The 23,681-nt window shown below is 38.1% G+C and overlaps 2 protein-coding genes across 2 annotated transcripts; one reads left to right on the forward strand and one right to left on the reverse strand.

Moving 5' to 3' along the window:
- Nucleotides 1–1,671: 1,671 nt before the first annotated feature.
- tbc1d12a (TBC1 domain family, member 12a) lies at nt 1,672–19,202 on the reverse strand. Its single transcript, XM_077239468.1, has 13 exons — nt 17,846–19,202; nt 15,478–15,604; nt 13,024–13,145; nt 8,292–8,374; nt 7,979–8,096; nt 7,787–7,893; nt 7,526–7,603; nt 5,879–5,973; nt 5,710–5,781; nt 5,504–5,632; nt 5,072–5,181; nt 3,856–4,114; nt 1,672–3,002 (listed from the first exon to the last, which is right to left on the reverse strand). The coding sequence occupies exons 1-13, from the start codon at nt 18,913–18,915 to the stop codon at nt 2,928–2,930; spliced, it is 2,445 nt and encodes an 814-aa protein (XP_077095583.1). The 5' UTR covers nt 18,916–19,202; the 3' UTR covers nt 1,672–2,927.
- Nucleotides 19,203–21,489: 2,287 nt separating this feature from the next.
- Nucleotides 21,490–22,874, forward strand: LOC143746411 (D(1C) dopamine receptor). The gene has a single exon (XM_077238216.1). The coding sequence runs from the start codon at nt 21,490–21,492 to the stop codon at nt 22,813–22,815; it is 1,326 nt and encodes a 441-aa protein (XP_077094331.1). The 3' UTR covers nt 22,816–22,874.
- The last annotated feature ends 807 nt before the right edge of the window (nt 22,875–23,681 follow it).

Genomic DNA, 23,681 nt, shown 5'->3' on the forward strand with positions numbered 1-23,681 from the left:
GAGGTTGGTCAGTGTGATTTCTGTTTGTGTTATAACCCTTGTGCTTATGTGCTCAATGTACAGTGCTCTACTGTGTTTTTCTTTAACCCAAAATCTTTATGTAGAATAGGTGTATGTAGCGTTTTTTTGTCATTTTGCTTACGGCTTTAAGACCAACTATTTGCTATTGAACTGAAAGCTGACAAAAATTCACTTATAGTTGATTCAGTATCTCACGAACGTGAGTACACCCCTCACATTTCAACAAGCATTTTCGTATATATTCTCAAGGGACAATACTATAGAAATGAAACTTGGATATATTTTAGAGTAGTCAATGTGCTGCTTGAGTAGCAGTAAATATTTACTGTCTTCTAAAAATAACTCAACATACAGCCATTATTGTCACAATAGCTGGTAACAAAAGTGAGTACACCCTAAGTGATAATAGCTGTACGCCGTTTAACTATGCAAAGCCACATGTCCTATTCATAATTTTGATGTTTTTGTCTGCTTGACAGGACCATACAAATTTGTGTATCTTGTATTAGAGCAGTTACAATTTGTGCTTTGAGTAGAATTCTCTCATACTGACCACTGGATGTTCAACATGGCACCTCATGGCAAAGAACTCTCTAATGATTTGAGAATTAGAATTGTTGCTCTCCACAAAGACTGCCTAGGCTATAAGAAGATTGGTAACACCCTGAAACCAAGTTACAGTACAGGCCAAGGTCATACAGAGGTTTTCCAAGACGGGTTCCACTTGGGCCTCGCAAGGGGCAATCAAAGAAGTTGAGTACTCGTGGTGTGCCTCAGGTGCAGAAGTTGGCTCAGACGCATGAGTGCTGCCAGCAGTGCTTCAGAGGTTGCAGAAGCGGAAGGTCAGCTTGTCAGTGCTCAGACCATACACCGCACACTGCAAGTCGGTTTGCATGGCCCCGTCCCAGAAGGAAGCCTCTTCTGAAGCTGGCTCACAAGAAAGCCTGCAAACAGTTTGCTGAAAGCAACCTGTCCAAGAGGATGAATTACTGGAAACATGTCCTGTGGTCTGATGAGATTTAGATAAACTTTCTTTGTTTTTGTTACCAGCTATTTTGACAATAATGGCTGTATCTCAAGTTATTTTCAGTTATCACTTTTGTGAGATACTGTATATGCATTTCTGAAAAAACAGTCCAAAATATTGAAGACTACGCCATCATTTTTTGTTTTATAAATTATTCTCTAGAATAAAACATCCACTTTAACTAATGCCACATACCAGTAACAGCAAATAGTTCATGGTTCACAGCTGTAATCTTAGTTAAAGGGTATTTTTATAAAAAGAATAAGGAGCAAGCAAATTTGTCAAGCAAATTCATGGGGTCTTTCAGAGACACTCCTGACAAATGATCAATTTTGGTCATAGGTATGCATTTATAGTAGTATAACTGCTGTTTGAAAAGGAAGATGAACAGTTTAATCCTTTTTAATAGGCCATTAACACAACGTTTTTGTTGAGGGGGGAAAAAAAAGTGTTTCGAGAGATGTTTGTTTCTGAAGTTGAACGTCTTAACTTGAGCACCCCACTTTTAGAACACTTGTATGCGAGACTGCAAAAGACACAAGACATAAAAAAAATCTCCGTCTAGCACATTTACATAGCAAAACGCATCAGAATTCTGTACAAAACTACCAGGAGAATTCACCTTTTCTTTAGTAGGTATTTCATTAAATTTAATGTTTAAACAAGGATTTTGGAGACAATGAACCATAAACCTCTCAAGTAGCAAATTTTAAAATACATTTTCCAATGATTTGCAAATGTCACTCCTCAAAGACATGACCCCACGTTTTGGTTTGCACCTTCTAGTAAACATCACATTTTATATGATGCTCTAAATGTTAAAAAGAAAAAAATGAAGACAGCAGGTCTCCAATACTGCGATTTTTCCACATCTACACTCGAGGCCTCACACCAGAAATGTAAATTAACAACTGTTATGTAAGAAAACTGTGCAATAGTGAGGAAGATTTTAAAAAACAAAAAAAGCTAGAGAAATGATTCTTAAATAATAATAATAAAAAAACATTAAATAACTGAAAGAAAAAAAACAATGGGGATATGTCAAGGTTCATTCATTTGGAGTGTAGTAGATGGTGCAGGCGTTGAAAGCCGATCTCTTGTTTGCTGATGGTTGGTTGGTTAGTGTGTGTACATGTGTTATATAAGTGACATGTGTGCTAAAACATTTTGTTTAAATTACTATAGCTGATTATTTTTTACAAGTGAAGAATCAAATCTGGAGTGCTAATATATATTACAGCACCTGTAGATGCTGTGTTTTTTGTAGAGGTCTGTTTTTGGGACATACTGAGGATGTTCAGAGTACAATGGCTCAATGCCTGCTGTCAGAGGCAAATATGTTAGCAAACAGGCTGAATTCAGATAAATCGAGAGAAACAGCCTTACAAACACATTAATGACAGATTTGGTATGTGCTAATAAAAGGCTACTGCAGGTTTATGTTGTGCGTTTCACCGCTGGTTTACTTCACTTAGAAAGGGAGTGGTCAAATAATGTGGCGCTGACCTGTGTGTGTGTGTAAACACTTCTGATTAGTTTGTTTTCTTATAGTCACATCATTACAAAAGTAACATTGATAAAGTTGGCACATTATATGGTTACCTGACTCACATTTCTCTTATTCTCAGGCTCATTCTTACACGAACATATGCACAAACACGCTCACAAGCGCAAGTGAAGACATGTTCCCTTCAACAGGACAGGTCCATTATGAGATTCTTCAAACAGGACAGTCAGCACATCGGGGCTGAGCCTGAGCTGCCCCTCAGACGTTCGGGTCCTCATCAGGCACACTGCAGAGGTCAAAGTGCAGAGTGATGACCGCCATTTCCAACGAGTCTCAGAAACATCATCACTTCCTCTGGGAGAGAGTCAGCTGTTAGCTTCTTAAGGCAGGGCTGTTGCTGCTTTTTTCAGTTTCTTTGAGTCCATCTTTCATCAGAGCGGAGAAAACCTGCAGGAGAAAGAAAGTGAGGAAAGGCTTCTTTCATTCATTTTTTTCTTTCTTTTTGTTGTAAGAAAATCACATTAAAAATGACATGGACACAGTCATTGCCCCTCATATAGTTTTATTTAAAATGCCACTATTATGCTTTTTTTAAAAGGTTACTAATTTAGTTTGGGAGGTCTCTTAAAATAGGTTAACATGCATCCAAGGACAAAAAACTTTAACTTTCTCATAATATACATTGGAGCATCACCTTTTCTTTTCTATTGTCTGAAATGGTATGATAAAGGAAACCACGCCTTTCCGAGTGCTAAGCCCCAGTCAGATTTATCGACCGCTTGTCGGAAACAAAATGCCAATTGCTATATCTGAATTTTATCTCCAGAGTCTTCCTCTGGGCTTTATAGGTTCCTTTTACCTATGTAGGTTCATAAAGGAAGTAAGGGTGAAATTACTGATGACTCATTTCAGGCAGTTCAGAATTGATTCTTTCTTTTAGGAGACTTTTTTTTTTATCTTGTAGGATAACTTTATTTGTAGTGCACTATGATTTTTTAAACTTTGCAGACCTTTACATTCACAAACAGCAATATTACACACTACATGAAAGAAAAAGCATAATAGGGACAATTTAATTTAGCCCTGACAAAGTTAAAATAGAATGCAGTGTAAACAAAGTGCACACAAAGTGTAAGGAAAATCACTGTAAATACCACTTTTTACTTTTCTAATGAAATATTGAATTGTGCATATTTAGGACACATAAAATGCTAGCAGTGAAATTAGACTTGTCAAGACAAAACGGTTGGCCATTTGATTCCAAAAAGTTTCAAAATGTACCATTTGGTGTATTTCTCACCTGGTTCCACCGGCGGTTGTTACTGATCATCTGTGTGTTTGCGATGCAGGAGAAGAGTGTGTGTGCAGGAGTGTTTTCAGGCAGCCGAGAAAGGAACTGTGCGCTATGGATGAAATCCATCTGCAGTAGAACATCCTGGTACAGCCTCAGAATTCCCAGACCTGTCCGGAATAACGCCTCCTCTCCATCTCGGCAAAACACATCCCAAACGCGACATGCCACATCCAGCGGTAATGACTTACTGTACAGAGTGAAGATCCTGACAGCATGACAGAGATAAAAATGATAAGAGAGAATTCTGCTTGCAGGAGTGGTGCAAAGTCAGATCAGTTTGTCTGGATTTTTGCAGATGGGAATCGTAAGGAATTTAACAATTTGAGTTCCTAAGAGGTTCCATTGACAATTCTTTTAGGATTGGCCTTTAAATTGGCATTCAGGCCTTTAAATTAAAGTTTTACAGAGGCAACATCAATGTAATGAAATAATTGGCCTTAACTACTCAACCGTTTAAACGTTTTTTTGGGTTGGAATTTTTACAAAGAAAAAAATATATAGAGTAAATACAGTAATTTTGTGAAATATTACAATTTCAAAATGACAATTGATTCTTGATGGCAAAGCAGCCGTATTTTAGACATTATAAATGTATTTACTCTCACTTGCATCAAATTAATGTATCTTTGATGTATCTTTAAAAGTATACATTTCTTTCAATAAAAAAACAACATTTGAATGGTAGTGTAACAGTATTACACAACAATACTAAGCAAACAAAAAAACTTGGTAACATTTCAATCATGCATTTAAAAAAAAAAAATACTACAGACAAATCTCACAATGTGTATCTTTGACTACATGTTTAAGTGCCACATTTGTAAGGTGTGCTAAAAATAATTATTCATTTAAGGAAAAAGGGTTAATCTTTTAGGAATGAGACCGCACTGGTTGCGTTATTTGTTTCTGGTTCTTAGTTCCCAACCCTATTAAATAGACTCTGCCACTCTAAACTTGACTAGGGCTTCCTTTGCATGAGGGAATTAGAATGAATTTCCCCTCATATGAGACCAAATAAAAGCAGCCCTAAGGGGGCGATAAAGAGTTACTGCAGGAAAACATTACTCAATCTCTCTCTCCTCTCTGATTTCAAAACAAAGAAAAGAAACACAGAGAGGAACGAACAAGAACAGCAGGAAGAGAGATTTTAAGAGCAGATTACCAGTCTATGAGGTAAAAGTCAGGCGTCAAGCTGTTGTTCTGAAAGTGGTGGAATAGTTTGGGAAGGTTCTCTTCAAAAAACACCTCAAACGCTGCAAAATACTTCAGCATCTTGGGAACAAAACAAAGTATCAATTCAGTACAAAGCCGACTCCAACTTAAACACAAGAATGATTAAAAGCACAGCAGTAAGCGTGTAAGATAAAAGGAATGTTTGTCAGCAGATTACGACTTTTGGGAGTTCTTGGCTCAGAGTTTCTACTCAAGAAATTGCTTGTTAAATGAAATCTCTATAAATGGGTCAACAGATGGTCGGAATAATTGCTGACTGCAAACGCAGACACAACGCTCCCTCTATTTTAAGAGCAAATGTATTTGCTGTAGCAGGTCTACCACAAATAAAGTTTGATGAAGAGAGACTGCATGTATGTACCAGGTCATGGTCCACTCTGAAGAAGGCCATCTGGCATGGTTTGTTAAGGAGGTTGGCAAAGGCAATGAAGGCATCGGCTTCCTCCAAATTCAGAATGAGAACAGCAGCAATGAAAGACATTCCCTGAACCTGAAACATGCCACATTCACGTCAAGCTCTCCATTAAGGGCATCCCTGAACTAGAATGATTGAAATTACCAACTTACATAGCCTACATCAGGTCTATAACAGGTGTATGCTCCCAACAGACTGTGCAATATATCATGATATGGTCCACCCTGATGAAGAGAAAGTCACAAATAAGTCAAAAGGGAAACAAAATAAAAACAGACAAACCCCCCAAAAACAATGCAGAGCCTAGACACATGTTCTTACCTTCTGGAAAATGTAGAGAGAGGGAAAAGTTCTGGAAATATCAAGCTTGATTAAATCCAGACTGGATTCTCTGTCTGCTAGTGACACGCCACAATCTAATCAATTAAAATCAGATTAAGTCATCAGTCAGACTAGGGCTAGTTGACAGGGCCCAAAATCAATATTTTTCAGTTTTTAAACAAAATTCAATCTTTATGGATTTGCTCTGAAATGACTCAAAGGATGTTATTTGCCGCTTTAGACTAAATTCAAACGTAATGAATAAATGTTTTTTCCCCAATCAGATAAACCAAATTGCCACAGTGGATAAGTAATATTTAGCAACAAAACATCAATAAAAGGCATATTTAGCTACATACACTACCATTAAAAAGTTTTTTATGCTCACCATGCCTGCATTTATAGTATTTGATACAAGAGGGTAATATTGTAAAATACGATTTAAAAGAACAGTTTTCTATTATAATGTATTTTTTTTTTAAATCCTATGATGGCGGTCTTCAGTGTCATCCTTCAGAAATTATTCAAATATGCTTTGGTGCTCAAGAAACATTTCTTATTATCAATGCTGAAAACAGTTGTGCTGCTTAATGTTTGGGGAAACAATTACACTTTTTTCAGGATTCTTTGATGAATAGAAAGAACAGCATTTATTTGAAATGGAAATCTTTTGTATCACTATAAATGTCCTTACTGTCACTTTTGATCAATTTAATGCATCCTTGATTAAACTGTTAACCTTTTTAATGTTTATTTTTTATTAAAACATTTTAATACACAAAAATGCAGATGGCGAAAAATAGAATTTTGAGTGATGCAAATTAATCAATGAATAAGAGTTTTGATTGGTTGACTAAAGCACTGAACAGTTTGAATCTCACCAATTCTATTTGTGCAACTAAAAATTAAATCAGAGATGCACATTCAATCATCTTTGTCTTATTGCTGTCGTACTTGCAAATCATGAGACAAGAATGGATGCAAATCTGTTCGAACGACTTACTGGCCAAAAAAGGCATATCAAAATCTTCACGGTATTCACTTAGATTATTTAAAAATTATCATGAATATGTTGTAGTAAATCCAGTCCCAAATCATAGCAGTCATGTTGTTATCTAGTTATGATTTCATGTGATGCAATTCAAGAAATTGTTAATGGAACAATGACAATGTGAACAAAACTCTTATTCATTTCTGGCTCCACTTTGAAGTATAAGATTGTTTATTTATGTCATTCATTGACGTAGTTTAGTTTGCAGACAGGTTAGTGAAGGGAAGAAATAATCGCTATCACAGTGTTTTAATATTCGGAAATGTTATTGATTTGACTGCACTGACACTATCGGACGAGAACTGAACTGAGAAGGAGGATGACATCACTGTCATTCTGCAGAGCTGCTTTTAAGATGAACTCCATAATTGATGAGCTTTACACAGTTAATGAACCAAACTGAATCAACACTGAACTGATTTCAATTGAATAATGACTGTTTACTAATGTCTTTTCAGAGCTGCTTTACAGCCGAATTAAATTCTGTTTGCATCACTGAATCATATTCCTGTAAAGCTGCTTTGAAAAACTCTGTATTGTATAAAGCGCTATATAAATAAAGGTGACTTGATTTGATAGTGTCAACAAACACAGACCATTTTCATTAACTGAACTCGACTCATTGAAGCTCCGCCACTTCTCTTTGGCTCTGGACAGGAAGATCTCATACAGTTCTAAAACACACAAACACATAAGCACAATTGATGTGACAAAAGCAGCAGCTTCTTCCTTTTCGACACAGCTCATCTGGACACAATCTGTGTTTGTTTGTGTCAGACTGATGTTACGCAGAGCCAGAGGGCCACAGATGATCAAGATTAACCAAATGTGAGGAGTGCAGCAGTTGCCATAGTTACCTGGGGTGATGTTGAGCTCATTCCCGATGGCGAGGCTCCAGACTTTCCCGCGGACACTAGGCGGGACGCCCTGCCACCAGAGGTCACGTACACGCCGTGTGTTACGCCTTCACCATGGCAATAGAGCACATCATTACAAGACATTAAAAGACATAAACAAATCCACTTGCTGGACATTGATAAGCGACTTACATGCTTTCCCAATTCGGCAGGACTTCTGTGTTCCAGATCACCATGGCATTAGCAATGTTCTCCTCCTGTCGGTATCGGTCCTTCATTTGTCGTTTTTTCTTCTGTGCATCTTTTATCTCTAAGTAAAAGAGAAAGTGTTAGTCTGCCAGAGAATAGGTAGCAACATTAATGCAACAACAATTTGTGTTTGTGTGATAGGGCCAGCTGTGTGAGTGTGTGAATTACTAAAGTGCACATGGCCAAGAGTCAAACATCATTACCACTGCAAAGACACTCCAAATAGCATCTGCACAAAGACACAGACGTCACTAACCCCTTCTCTTGGCCCCTGCAACCATCTCACTGTACTCCTGCCGGTGTCTCTGAGATTCCTCTTCAGATTTAGCTGGCAGGTTTCTAAAAAATACAAGTAGTCCTTGAAGCTGCATAGACATAACCCCAATCATATGATCCTTCAGAAATCATTCCAATATGTTGATTTGGTGCTCAAGGAACATTTATTATTATTATTATTATTAATGTTGAAGAAAGTTGTGCTGCTTAATAATTTTGTGGAAACCAAGATGATACATTTTTTAAAGATTCTTTGATGAATAGAAAGTTCAAAATATTTTTTTTTGTAACAATGTAAAAGTTTCTTGATCAATTTAAGGCATCCTTGCAGACCACAAACCTATGTGTGTCTGTGTGTATATACACTAACCTAAAGGATTATTAGGAACACCATACTAATACTGTGTTTGACCCACTTTCGCCTTCAGAACTGCCTTAATTCTATGTGGCATTGATTCAACAAGGTGCTGAAAGCATTCTTTAGAAATGTTGGCCCATATTGATAGGATAGCATCTTGCAGTTAATGGAGATTTGAGGGATGCACATCCAGGGCACGAAGCTCCCATTCCACCACATCCCAAATATGCTCTATTGGGTTGAGATCTGGCGACTGTGGGGTCCATTTTAGTACAGTGAACTCATTGTCCTGTTCAAGAAACCAATTTGAAATGATTCAAGCTTTGTGACATGGTGCATTATCCTGCTGGAAGTAGCCATCAAAGGATGGGTACATGGTGGCCATAAAGGGATAGACATGGTCAGAAACAATGCTCAGGTAGGCCGTGGCATTTAAACGATGCCCAGTTGTCACTAATGGGCCTAAAGTGTGCCAAGAAAACATCCCCCACACCATTACACCATCACCAACAGCCTGCACAGTGGTAACAAGGCATGATGGATCCATGTTCTCATTCTGTTTACGCCAAATTCTGACTCTTGTAGCTGCCCGGTTCAAAAACGATTGGACTCATACTGATGATTCCCTTTCTTTATTGTATTGTCCGTCGTCACAGACAAAGCATCATTGGACGCCATGTTCATTGGGAATCAACTGTAAAAGCTTGTATACAAAACAAAATACAGAAAATGAATAAACATCTAAACAACCCAAAGTAATAAAATAAGTAAACAAAAACAATGAATAACCTACACATTATACAAAGTAAAAACCAATAAATAATTTTATCACAAACAATATAAATCAAACCAAAAACACAAAAATAACAGGAAGTCTATATCATACCTTGTTCTCCATTCAAACCAGGAGCTAAATCCTTTTAAAACTCCTCATAAACCGTAAGCCTTTGATACCATGACCGTGTGCGTCTGGGTCTCGTTCATACTGGAATGTTTGGACCATATGCGTGTTATATCCGCTCACGTTAGTGAACTTCAAAATAAAAGACTCCCGTTATCAACACAAATAAGACTCAAATCAAATTAAATACCATACAAAACAAAATAAATAAATCATTTAATATTTCATATTTGTCAAAGACAAAGTCCTTAACAACTCTACCATCTGAATGTCTCAACAGAAATTGAGACTCATCAGACCAGGCAACATTTTTCCAGTTTTCAGCTGTCCAATTTTAGTGAACTCTTGCAAATTGTAGCCTCTTTTTCCTATTTGTAGTGGAGATGAGTGGTACCTGGTGGGGTATTCTGCTGTTGTAGTCCATCCGCCTCAAGGTTGTGCGTGTTGTGGCTTCACAAATGCTTTGGTGCATACCTCGGTTGTAACGAGTGGTTATTTCAGTCAAAGTTGCTCTTCTATCAGCTTGAATCAGTCGGCCCATTCTCCTCTGACCTCTAGCATCAACAAGGCATTTTCGCCCACAGGATTGCCGCATACTTGACGTTTTTCCCTTTTCACACCATTCTTTGTAAAACCTAGAAATGGTTGTGCGTGAAAATCCCAGTAACTGAGCAGATTGTGAAATACTCAGACCGGCCCGTCTGGCACCAACAACCATGCCACGCTCAAAATTGCTTAAATCACCTTTCTTTCCCGTTCTGACATTCAGTTTGGAGTTCAGGGGCCTCATTTATAAAACTGTGAGTAAAATCCTTACTAAAAGTGTAGGTGCGCCCGAAAGCCAAAAATGGCGTACACAAACAAAAATTGAGACTTATAAAACCGTGCGTACGCCAGAATCTGCGCTGAATTCACTTTATAAATCCCAGTCATGGTAACATTGTGCACACATGCGTCTCCACCCCGAAATAACCATATATGGAGCTTACAACGCCTAGTTTTACTATGTATATCCTCATCTGCATATCATTTGCATATGATTATTCATCCACGTGATAACATGTTTAACGGTTCCAGACATTACGAAAATATGAAATACGGATGTCATTATTAAAAATTATTTAATAGCCTATCCTTGCCTTGTTTTTCAATATATCAAATAGTGTAAAATACATTTCAGAGAAAGTTTTTCTCAATCTTTTCCACTGGCCAAATAGTATTTTTAATTGATTTATATTTTTAATGGAAAAAGATTTGTGCAAATAATGCACAACAAGGTCTATTTTCTCAGACAATCTGCTATTATCATGATAAGCAATTCATCTCTGTAGTTAAAACATTAAAACACAGCATGCCAGGGGAAAAGTGTTCAAAAGCATTGCATCCACAACAAATATTTATATTTATTGAATATAAAAATGTTGTAACTTCTCAGTAATGATTTCATGTAGTTTAAGTGTTTAACACCATTAATGAGAATGGCATATTTAATCTAAATGTTTATATCAGAAATAAAACATAGATTAAATCATTCTTTTATTTATTTAAACTGTATTGTGAACATGCACTGTAGGCCTATTTATATTTATTGAATATAAAAATGTTGTAACTTCTCAGTAATGATTTCATGTAGTTTAAGTGTTTAACACCATTAATGAGAATGGCATATTTAATCTAAATGTTTATATCAGAAATAAAACATAGATTAAATCATTCTTTTATTTATTTAAACTGTATTGTGAACATGCACTGTAGGCCTATTTATGTTTAGGACGTATAATGAATGTACGGTTTTAGAAAGGCTGCATCAGTTTCACTAAACGGCCCACCGCGCTCGCTGGTGCGGACATTTAAGAAGGGATGGATGTTTGCTTCATGTGATAGGCTTGGTGAGTGAAATTATGATTGTATTATCTTTCTGTATATCTATAATTTTCTTTAGATTTTCTGTCTAAAAGTGACCAAAAAGATATTTAACTCCAGCTCATCATCGGTGTTGCCAAACTGCTCCATCTCCAAAACGTTCGTACGCATGGGTCAGAGTTTGCGTGCAGGTGCGCAAATTTTCCCGTCAAGTTTGTTATTATAAATCACAACTTATGCGTCGGAAGTAGCGTACGCATCTTTCAGGGCCTGTTTTGTGCGTACGCAACGGTTATAAATGAGGCCCCAGGAGATTGTCTTGACCAGGACCACACCCCTAAATGCATTGAAGCAACTGCCATCTGATTGGTTGATTAGATAATTGCATTAATGAGAAACTGAACAGGTGTTCCTAATAATCCTTTAGGTGAGTGTATATATATATATATATATAAATAAGTACATTTAAAAAAAAAAAAAAATATATATATATATATATATATATATATATATATATATATATATATATATATATATATATATATATATTGCTATTGTTAAAGCTGTGCAAAGTGTGAAATTTCTATGTCACTATCACCACCAAGTGGAATTATAAAATTATGATTTGTAGTAATAATGAGTTTTTGCAAACACATCCTGTCTGCCATTGGTAGGACAAATGTTGCTGTTATATATGGAAGTATTTTTAACAAAAAAATAAAATAAATAAAATCACACACTTCAGCTCCAACATAATTACAAAACCAGAACTGCTGCATGAAGCTAAAAACAGGAGACGAGGGACAATCTCTGCTTTACACATAAAAACTGACCATCTGTTATAAATAGTTGGAACACTTTCAAGATTTCAGAGAGGGTGGGTTCATGTTTTCACTGGTATAACTCCAGTATGTCAGTTGTTTGAGGATTTTAAATTTAGGCCACATCCTCAAGTCAAAGGAATGATTTAAAGACCAAAACAGACATGGTTTAAGTGGAAAGTGTATGGTCGCTCAGAGGACTAAATTCACTCTATGGATGAAGTTCTTTGCACATTTTTTGGACAGTGCCTTACACATTGAGAGGGACACATTTTCTCAATATTCAGAGTAGTGACGAGCACTTTTCAATTGTTAATTCTAAAAATATTACATTCGGTTCCCCCAATCCTGAATATGTGGTTACATCTTTGCTTCAGAGAATTATTTCCTCTAATTGAGTATGTTATCTGGAATGCAAAATAACAACATTCCAGCTAATTTCAGTTCACACGCTCACAAGTTCCAACCAAATGAAACAATTCTTCATGTGTGAAATCTGCCTAGTTATGGCTAACTGAGTCTCACACTAAGTAACTATATAGAAAGACCATTTTTAATAATTAACAAATACACACAGCACATACTTTTCTGCTACATGCATACAATCTTTGTAATAAAAAAATCTTCGGGCTTAAATGCACACATTTGGCGTGACAGCTTGTGTTTCACCATCAGTGGCCGGGAATTTAGGTAAATATTTGATTAAATGGAAGCTTGAAGCACTTGAAGTAGTGCATTATGGGAGCTGTAGTTTATGTTTCAAACTTACGCAGGTCTGTCTTCCAAAATGAGAGCGGTGGTGGACAAAGGCTCAAACTCCAGATTCTTGCGTCTCATTGGCTGAGGGTGAGAGGGTGGTCCTGTGGCGGGTCCCGCCCTGGACTCATACTCCTTAAAAAAAAAAAAAAAAAAAAAAAAAGGAAAGAAGAGCAGTCATTATGAGATTACAGCAGATCTGTGTCTACAATTTCTCAGCTGCCACATGTATACGGAGGAGACGTGAAGGGGAGAAGAATTCCGTCATGAGATTCCCACATGCTATGGGTAAAGGGCCCAAAGGCAATTGCCTTAAAGTTACAACCATATTATAAGTGAAACATTTGAGTCAGTGTGTGACAGTTTTCTGACTCAAACATAAATAGGCAACAGCTGACCAGCATGACTCTGATAAAAGGTCAACCAGAGAAATAACACATTTACATGCGCAGTAATTATGGAGTTACCAAGGTTTTGTCAAAGTCAAGCTACTGTCCAAGTATACATGACACAACACAACACAATTGAATATTTGAGGTATTAAATACACCTAGGCCAATTGTAGTTCGATTAACTACATAAATGTTATAAATGCTGGAACGAAGCCATGTGTGAAAAATGACTAGCTTTATGTGGCCATGGCGGTGGAATGTTGGAAGACATGATATAATGTTGGAATATAATGTGCCGCGCTCTCAGATACACGCTGCTCTTGTTAAAATAAGTCTATTTTCTCTGGGCTCGCTCAGAGAATCCTCCACTTTAAACGTGTTCAGTGCAATCGCAAATCTCTCCTCTTCCCCAGCTAACAATTTTAGGTTATAAGAACGTTTTCATAACGTTCCCATCAAGTTATAAAAACGTTAACGTTATTTCAGAATGTTCTAGGGACATTCAAAATGTCCAGTTTTTTAGACGTTGTATTAACGTTATTTCTTGGTTATAAGAACTTTATTCAAAACGTTATAAGAACATTCAATTCTCCTGTTATATAAACATTGTATTAACGTTATTTCCTGGTTATAAGAACGTTATTCGAACGTTAAGAAATAACAATTTTAGGTTATACTGGGCTCTATTCTATTCTACAATATTCACTAATGACAGTAAAATAAACCATCCTAAGTCAATTTACTGCAGTAATTCCTCTCTCAACCAGTAGAAAATGCTTTGAACACCTGATTATGCATGAAAAAAAAAACCCGTCATAAACCGGAAAACCGGCATAATTTTGAAAAAAAACGTGATATAAATTTTTGGTCAAACCGCCCAGCACTAACAACCATACACAATTCTATTAACATAAAATGTTTAGCTCTTATATGTTCTTTTGAAACAAGAATGTACCAAAATTAATTTAAGGAAACAAAGATCTGAAATAAAAGATAGGATTTGTAAGACCAAGAGTCTAGGCTCAGTGTGTGAGTTTAATCAGAGATCTCTCTCTATCACACTGGAATACTGAGAGACACCTGCAGAGTGTAGAGTGTGAATTGAGCACAAATCAAGAGTTGAACAACACAGGCTCAGTCATCGCTTACTGAAGGGGAAGAGTAAAGACAGCTGCACGCACGCACGCACGCACGCACGCACACACACACACACACACAAAGCCTAGGCCTGCCGCACACACACTTGTCTCTCCTGGCAGACACAAAATAACGCACAGTTTCCAGCAGCAATTTCGATCCTTCTTTATTTCATAGACGGATAAACAAGATATCTTTCTCGGTTTCTCTTCCTCCTCCTTCCTCTTTTTCCTTCTCTCTCCCTTCTGCTAATACCACTGTCCCTTGCTACCTTTACTCTGCACAAATAAGATTAACTTCAGCATTTTTAATCACAGAAACAGAGGTGCTATTTATTGAGTTATAAACTGTTCAAGGAAAAGTCCGCCAAAAACTGAAAATTATGTAATTATCTATTCATATTATATATTCAAATAAACATACTTTTTAAATCAACATATTAGAATGATTTTTGAAGAATCATGTGACATTGAAGACTGGAGTAATGATGCTGAAAATGCAATTTTGCTATTAATGGATTAAATTTATTGATTTTAAAATTGAAACAAAATAGAAAACTATTTCAAATAAAAACAATATTTCTCTATAAATCTATTTATCATTTAAAATGCTAAAAGTGAATTTAGGTATCATAACATTATAATAAATTATACTAGTTTTGAATTTTGATATAACATTTTACAGTTGTATTACAATTATTAGTGTTTTAGATATTATCTCAAGTGAGCATTAGATGTCAAAAGTGGTCTACGAGTGAAAATCGTTGGAAATGAGCCCAAAAAATATCAAATTTTGACTAATACTGATACTTTTTTTAAAAATACTATTATTTTCCACAGAACAGAAAATCCGACAGGTTTGAAATAACATGAGGATGAGTAAATGAAGAAAGAATTCTCATTTTTGAAAATGCCATTCATTTAAACCACCTCTCTTACCTCCTGGATGGTTCTAGAGTCTTTTGGAGGGTTTTCCCGCAGTGGAATTTTCCCAAACAGCTTCCATCCTGGAGCACTTTGGGATGCTGCGGCCCTTGACTCCTTGGGCCTCCAGGAAAACAAACTCCTTTGAAGACAGACCAACAGGAAGAGGGACCAAAAGAGTGAATATTTGAAAATATATGCCGCATAAGTTTGTCATAAGATCCCCAAAGAGTTAAGTCTTCATAGTCTGTGATATAAAGAGGCCAAAATATGACAGCCATTCATATTCAAACTCATTAAGTTCAGACTATGGCTATAGGGAATTAAGATCTTAGACAACATAGCAGAGGTCTCAGGTTTTAATGCGCTCAATACAGCGGATTTCAATGCACTCATGGTGATGTAGCAGCACCAGCATCCTAAAAATAAAGCCTTGAGTCACAGGTGCCCTTTACACAAACAAACAGATATGAGTAGGCCCTGCTGAGGAGATGAGCTCATTAAATCTATGAGCACGCTTTCGGATGGGACAATTGATCTGATGCTGTTTTAATTACATTATAAAGTCGCTGAGGCAGGTTAATACTGTCCTGAGAGAGACGGACAGGATGACAGACACAATAGTGAGGGAGACGGACAAAGAGAGAAAGTGTGACATAGGAGGATATGGTATGGTACAGTGGGAAAGGAGAAGTTTGTTCCAGCAAAATAGGGAACTGAAGACACATTGTGAGCAGAAACACGGTCAAGGCAGCAAAACACCATGAAGCCCAACTCATAAAAGCTGACATTAAAATTCCTCAGTGTGTGTGTGGGTGAGTGAGTGTATTTTTTCCAGAGTAAAGGCAAAGTCTAACAAGTTCTTTGTAGAGACCAAAGCTCCTGGGAAGAGGACTCTAAGGCACTTAAGTTTCAACCTAAACATAATGGAAATGAAGCAGATGCAAGTCAGATATGCAGGCTGAAGTCATGCGATTCGGTTCTGATGCAGTGTTTTGAATCCATGCAGACTAAGATGACAAAATGTCATTTTAAATTGGATTTGACTTTGATAAAACAAAGTGTCTTCTCTTGATTAAACATCGGAAAAAATAAAACAAGAAATTGTGTTCAAAGTATAAACATACCACCCTAGACCTTCTGCGAAGAAGCATGTCAATGAAGGGAGAAGCCACAGGTGAGTGGTAGTCAAAGCCTGTCACTCATTACCTGATCATGCGTGCACCAGTGTGACTTCTGCTCTAAAACAATACAGAGCTTCCTAAGAGATGCTTCAAATAAAGCATATAAAAAATATTTATGTAAAGATGCATCAATGCGGAGTTGACAATTTTATTGTTATGGGTCATAAACAATAAATAGTAGTTTTACATTTTTGGGGGGCTAAAATAAATAAATATATAGAATGCAGAACAACTAAAAGCTATAGTTTCAGGCTGTCAAATCAATACTGGAATGCTTAAGTGAGCATCACAACACAATGTAGCCGGCGTATGAAATATAGCTAGTAGTAAAATGATAAAGTAGCTCTTTTAAAGAATTATATTTTTGACAATCTAGTGCTATCTCTCAAAATTTGCATCTAGATTTGCACTAGATGATTTTTATAAAGTCAAGATCTAAAAATAGCTGAAAACATCCTATATCAAACATTGAATAGACTGCTGTTCTAAAAACCTATGTGGTCATTTTTTGAAGAAAGTATTTGGTTACTTTTGTATAGCAAGGGTGCATTAAATTGTTTAAAAGTAACAGTAATGACATTTAGAATGTTTTGAAAAAAGATTTCCCATTTCAAATAAATACTGTTCTTTTGAGAACTAAACTGTTCTTTATTTGACTATTTATCAAATAATCCTGAAAACAGAATGTTTAATAGTTTTCTTTACACAAAAATATTAATCAGCACAACTATTTTCAACATTGATCATAATAAAAAATGTTTTTGAGCACTTAATCAGCATATTATAATGATTTCTGATGGATCATGTTGTCACTTGAAGACTGGAGTAATGATGCTGAAATTCAGCTTTGCCATCACAATTTTTTTTTTTAATTAAAATAGAAAACACTACTGTTTTTTTTCGATATTTTTGATCAAATAAATATAGCCTTGGTGGGAATAAGAGAGCTCTTTAAAAAATATATTACCAACAAAATTCTGAACAACATTGTATAAACTAATAATAAAAAAATAATCAACCAATAACTGATTTTATCCTGCCATGCAAATAAAAGCAATTTTTAAAAAAGCTTTGAGAAAATAGAAAGCTGTAACTGTTTGTAGTCATCTAAATGTAGCATCTGTAAAAAAAAAAAAAAAAAAGACAAAAAGAGGTTTACTGCAACTCAAGAGACTTGTCTGCACACAACTGCCGTCTACCTGGTCAAGAACTCAGCAATGCCGTGTCTCTTAGTGCCAAGTGTCTGGTCAGATGAGGGATCAGGGTCAGCAGCTACTCTGTCAGGAGCACTCTGCCGCCGACCGCCAGAGCCGAGACATTCGTCCACACCACCCTCTGCTCCAAAATACCCATCATCCACAGGGCTCAGAGGGGTGGCATCACAGCTGAGGGAAACTGTGTGACCGGCGTTAGTCCGGAGGTTCCGGGGCCTGAGCGGGGGGCCCGTGTCACTGAAATCCTCCTCTGGGCTCGGGTCTGTCTCGGTGTAATCACTGGTGTTTTCTGCCAGGGGAGACAAGGACAGCTTGGCACTGAGCTCGGACAGGGTGTCAGCAGGATCCGGGTCACAGGGCCGGGCCTCCTCTGAGCTTTCGGTGCTGGCTCGACTGATCCTTTCACACGACCTCCCAGTGGAAGAGACACTGCCGCTTTGATTAACAAAGACACGGCTTTCTGGAACAGAAAGGCCTCCCAAGCTTCCAAAGGGGACTTGAGACAGGGTGTCATAACTGTTCACAATCAACAACCCCCCATTACCCACTTTCACACCTCTGTCTAAAGAAGACACCTTCCTGTTTAACCCTTCTGCATGTGCATAATCCAAACATCTTAAAGGAGTTTGACCGTGATTAATGTTTTCCTGGGTAACATCTCCATTAGGCATCTTCTTATCCGGCGAGCTTCTACCCATAAATGACACTGCAGACCTCAGCTGTGAATTTAAATAACCATTGTCGGGTTTTTCCACGCACTCTGGCTCATTCGGGCAGGACAGGTTTCCACCCTCTTCTCCATCCTGACACACCATATCCACCTCCAGCTCTTCGGGAAACCCGTTTAACACTCCGGCCCTGCACCCCACCACAACCGAGGATATAGTCGGCAGTACAGGACTGCACGGATTCGCGTATGCCGAATTGTAAACAGAGCCCTGCCCTGCTCTTTCGCGGTTTGAAACGCAAACACGTGCTTTGTACTCCTCCTGGTTATCGTTGACATCGATGGACGATGCGATTCCTGGCCCATCAGCATCCTCAACTCTTTCCATCTCACTGGAGGTGTCTATGGTTCAGAAAGGCAGATGAAGCCCTGCTGCAGCGGCGGCGCCCCGGTTCGGCTGGGCTGTCTGCAAAACTAGCTTTCATCTTATGTACCTCACCGATTCTGCCAGTCCAGTACATTCATGACATTGCGCCTACAAAGCTTTTAGCGTTAAGGATGAAGAGAAAAGCCACCGTTGGGTGTTGTTTATGCACATTTTTATCCACGTCCAGCGCAGTCGCTGATAGAGGCCATTTTGAATGTGGTGTCGGCGTGTCTCTCCCAAGCAAAAGGTTGGAATTGGGATTTCCAGGAGTTAATGCGACATCCATCGGACAGTTGGGGCAACTGCAGGACAATCGACATTTACAATGCATCATTCAACCTATTTATTTTAGTCTATGCATTGAACACACAAAGATGTATATTATTTGAGCCAGCGTAAAAAGGAAACGATTTTTTTTTTCAAAAAGATGTATCTATCTATCAAATTTAAAATCCCTTTATTGGCATGACTGTACATAATACAATATTGTAATACAATATTGCCAAAACTTGGAATACATAGAATAATTATAAATAATTATAAATTAAATTAATTGTACAAATTAACAGTGTAACGAATTAGAATAGGCATGTGTGAACATTTGATACCACAGTGTTTTAACATATAGCCACACACACACACACACACACACACACACACACACACACACACACACACACACACACACACACACACACACACACACACACACACACACACACGTTACTGAGGGTCACTGTGGTGGACAGTAGGGAAACACACTGTGGTCAGACACACACAATAGTAAAAGTCAAAATGACCACTAGAGGACGGCAATACACAAGCCTTATGGTTTAGGGATTTATTCGACCCCTACGTAACAAATAAACCGATTAAAAAAACAGTTTAACACCTGCAGTAAGCTATTGGTAGTTTTATATTTTTATAAATAATTATAATGCATGTTTGGGATTTCACTAATTTGATATAAATTTCCAGTAGCCTATTCAACAGATTTTCTTCAACAGGTTTGTTTTTGAAGGTTACAGGATTCCCCCTAAATTTACTCAAGTAATGTTATGTGACACTATAGTCGTGCATTGTTATTTAAATTCCATAAGAGACCTTGTGTAAGCTTTCTTTTGTGCAAAAAAGGATGCATTTCACACTTTGAATTCATTTAAGAGAATGTAGACTCAGGCCTTTCATGTCTCATGCTGCATTCATAAATTAAAATCCAGTGTGTTATTTTCTGGGTATATCTTGAAGGCCAGATTATAGGATGCATTCGTTTTAGCCATTGCATTAACATTAATAAGCTCAATTCTTCAAGTGTTTAAGGGATGAAAAGGAGCACGTTTAGGGAAGACAGTAAATTATTAACCACACTCTTCAAATGAGTATAAAACAGATGATGTGCTCAGGTGCCAGATGAACAAACAAAAAAATGTGGAGAATTGCACAAGCAGGTTTTGTGTGTGTGTGTGTGTGTGTGTGTGTGTGTGTGTGTGTGTGTGTGTGTGTGTGTGTGTGTGTGTGTGTGTGTGTGTGTGTGTGTGTGTGTGAAATACTTTAAAAGATCCTGGAGCCCCTCAGTTGCACACTATACCTTACTGCAGAAAGAAATATTGCAGTATCCAGTAACATGTTTGACAGGTGAATAAAAAGGTGTTCCTCAGTGAATAGACTAGGAAACTTAAAACCAAAACCAATCGACGCATATAGGCTACAGTTCTACACAAACACTGTTCTCAAGACAGCATACTCAGCTTTTCAGACTTTTAAACTTGTTTAAACAAGTAACTTCGACCTAGTCTTGTACTAGGCTACTGCAAATATTTTTTAGTAGTCTAGAATATGTAAAATGATTCGGAGAGTTAGTTGACTTTAATTTAGCATATTTTAGTTAAATAAAATGTTTTAATTTAAATAGTTATCACCTTAATTATATGTAGCCTAATGTTCAGCAAAATCAATCAATCAATCACTGTGACTTTTAAATCGCGTCAACCAATTACAACTGACTCCCAAAAGTTACATTAAGAATGTCACTGAATTACGAATGTCGATCCGAATCGATCCGAGGAAATTTGGATGATTCAACAACAGCATGCCGAACTTTCCATATTTAATAATAATAACAACAACAACAACTATAATTCAATTGTCAGTTGTTACCATTTGTCATTTATCGTTTGTAAAGTGTATAGTTTACAGTATATTCTGTCCGTAATTTCTGCAGACCTCGTGAAATGAGATTTCCGGTTAATTGGCAAGTCATTCGGAGGGAATAAATGTGTGTGTGGATCACACAGAGTCAACGGTGTGGATAAACCAATCACAAAGCGAGAACTTCTCGAGCGAGACGCACCAGCGCATGAATGTGGGTCATACCGCGCGCTCACCACCGGGAACGGACGCAGGTTTCCCAACTTGCCAACATGGGACATAGCTGGATATCGGACAGGTCATTCCTAACGAATATCCTAAAACAAGGTAACTGGCCGTTATGAAGAGCTTTGGTGAGATGCAATATTAACGGATGTGTTCGTAGAGATGGAGAACGGTACAAACCACACACAGGACCGCGCGCACGGAGCACATGAGCAAGAGAATGGAGAAGGGCAGAACAGCGTGCGAGCTCTGCTGGGTTTCGTGCTTTTCCTCCTCATTATCTCCACACTACTCGGCAACACGCTCGTGTGCGCCGCCGTGGTCAAATTCAGGCACCTGCGCTCCAAAGTGACCAACTTTTTCGTTATTTCTCTGGCGGTTTCGGATCTATTCGTGGCCGTTCTGGTGATGCCGTGGGAGGCGATATCCGCGGTGGCGGGCACGTGGCTCTTTGGCCGGTTTTGTGGCATTTGGATAGCCTTTGACATCATGTGCTCTACCGCGTCCATCCTCAACCTGTGCATCATCAGCGTGGACCGCTACTGGGCCATCGCGAGCCCGTTCCGATACGAGCGCAAGATGACCCACCGGGTGGCTTTCATGATGATCGGGGTGGCGTGGACCTTGTCCATCCTCATCTCCTTCATCCCGGTTCAGCTCAACTGGCACATGGCTGAGGAAGGTGAGGAGGGCACAGCGAGTAATGGCACAGACTACAGCGACAACTGCAAAGCCAACCTAAACCGGACGTATGCAATCTCGTCTTCGCTGATAAGTTTCTACATCCCCGTAATCATCATGATCGCCACGTACACGAGGATATTCCGTATTGCGCAAACACAGATCCGCAGAATCTCCTCTTTGGAGAGGGCAGTGGAGCACGCGCAAAACCACCACCATTCCAACGACTGTTCTAACGAGAATTCGCTGAAAACCACTTTCAAGAAAGAGACCAAAGTTTTAAAAACACTCTCGATCATTATGGGGGTTTTTGTGTTCTGCTGGCTGCCGTTTTTCGTTCTCAACTGCATGGTGCCCTTCTGCCAGTGCGTGAGTGACACTACATTCACCATCTTCGTATGGTTTGGATGGGCCAATTCCTCCCTCAATCCCGTCATTTACGCGTTTAACGCGGACTTCAGGAAGGCGTTCTCCTCGATTTTGGGTTGCAATAAAATTTTCCCCAGCACAAACGTTGAGACGGTGAATTTCAGTAACGAGCTGGTGTCCTATCACCACGACACGACACTTCAGAAGGAAGCGCAGCCGCTGGCCATCCAGATGCCGAACCCTCGAGAAGAGCCGAGTCTCCCGTTCGATAAGGATTCGGCTACATCTAACGTGTCCCGGAATCACAAAAACATGCACTTGCCCAACATCGGACAGTTTGAGTGCGACGGGGAGATTTCACTGGACACTATCACACCATTCACCTCCACGGGACTCATGGAGTGCGAGGGAATCCCAGGTCAAATAATCACGGAATGACTCAGCGAGTTTTCGGGGGTAGCCAAAGTTTTTTTTTACCGAGCCAAAGCCAAAACGAACTGTTGGGGTACAATGAACGAGTTTCATTCTACATTACACATGTGCATTTCAAACAACTTTTCGGTAACCAAAAAGTAGGCTATGTCTCATTTTCGCCTGCCACAAAAAGACGTTGCTTGAGTAACTTAGGCTATATAAATACTGTTGTTGTTGTTGTTTATCACTTATATATTTTTTACAAACATAAAACAAAATTGGAGACTGGAAGATTTGAGCGAGTCAAACCACAATAGCCCAAGATAAATTGGGCAAAAATATCGGATAAATTACTTAGGTGAAAGTCCCATGAAAGTCAGCATATTCATCAGCGCACTGAAGCGATTTTATTCACTCTTTGATTGACGCTGGTGGAATGATAAACTTAAATCCTATCCTACATAGGCTAGACCTACTGCATGAAGTGGGTCACATGACCCTTATCTCACTGGCTTTCTTGAAAGACAACACAGATCCTATTTTATCTTTATTTTAAGCATAATTAAATAACTTACTCTGATTAAGCTCAAATGTTTTTGTTAAGTTGCCATGTACATATAGGCCTACAGTAAAATATGAATTTCAGTATAACTAATTGTATGTTGAGTTATATATTACATGTATTTAATGTGAGAAATTTCAATTTGCTGGCAACTTTTGCCGATTATGTAGCTATAATCATTGAGCACATTTAGCACACCCTCCACTGCTTTTTACACAATAGTCTCATATATTCTATATTTGTCATATAGCCACCTCCATCACAGCTCTGCATATATTGGCATTCTCTCGGCTAACTTCATGAGGTGCCAGTGCCACCTAATGCTTTT

This window comes from Siphateles boraxobius, unplaced genomic scaffold (genome assembly GCF_051911475.1).
Source record: "Siphateles boraxobius isolate OS27281-9 unplaced genomic scaffold, OSU_SipBor_1 22, whole genome shotgun sequence".
Lineage (NCBI taxonomy): Eukaryota > Metazoa > Chordata > Actinopteri > Cypriniformes > Leuciscidae > Siphateles > Siphateles boraxobius.

Excerpts from the sequence above, each read along its gene's own strand:
- tbc1d12a (XM_077239468.1), bottom strand. The coding sequence starts at position 18,915 with ATGGAAAGAGTTGAGGATGCTGATGGGCCAGGAATCGCATCGTCCATC. Across the intron at positions 15,605-17,845 it reads ATTGCTGAGTTCTTGACCAG|GAGTTTGTTTTCCTGGAGGC; the intron begins GTAGACGGCAGT and ends CTGTCTTCAAAG. Across the intron at positions 7,894-7,978 it reads CTGCCGAATTGGGAAAGCAT|GCGTAACACACGGCGTGTAC; the intron begins GTAAGTCGCTTA and ends GCCATGGTGAAG.
- LOC143746411 (XM_077238216.1), top strand. The coding sequence starts at position 21,490 with ATGGAGAACGGTACAAACCACACACAGGACCGCGCGCACGGAGCACAT.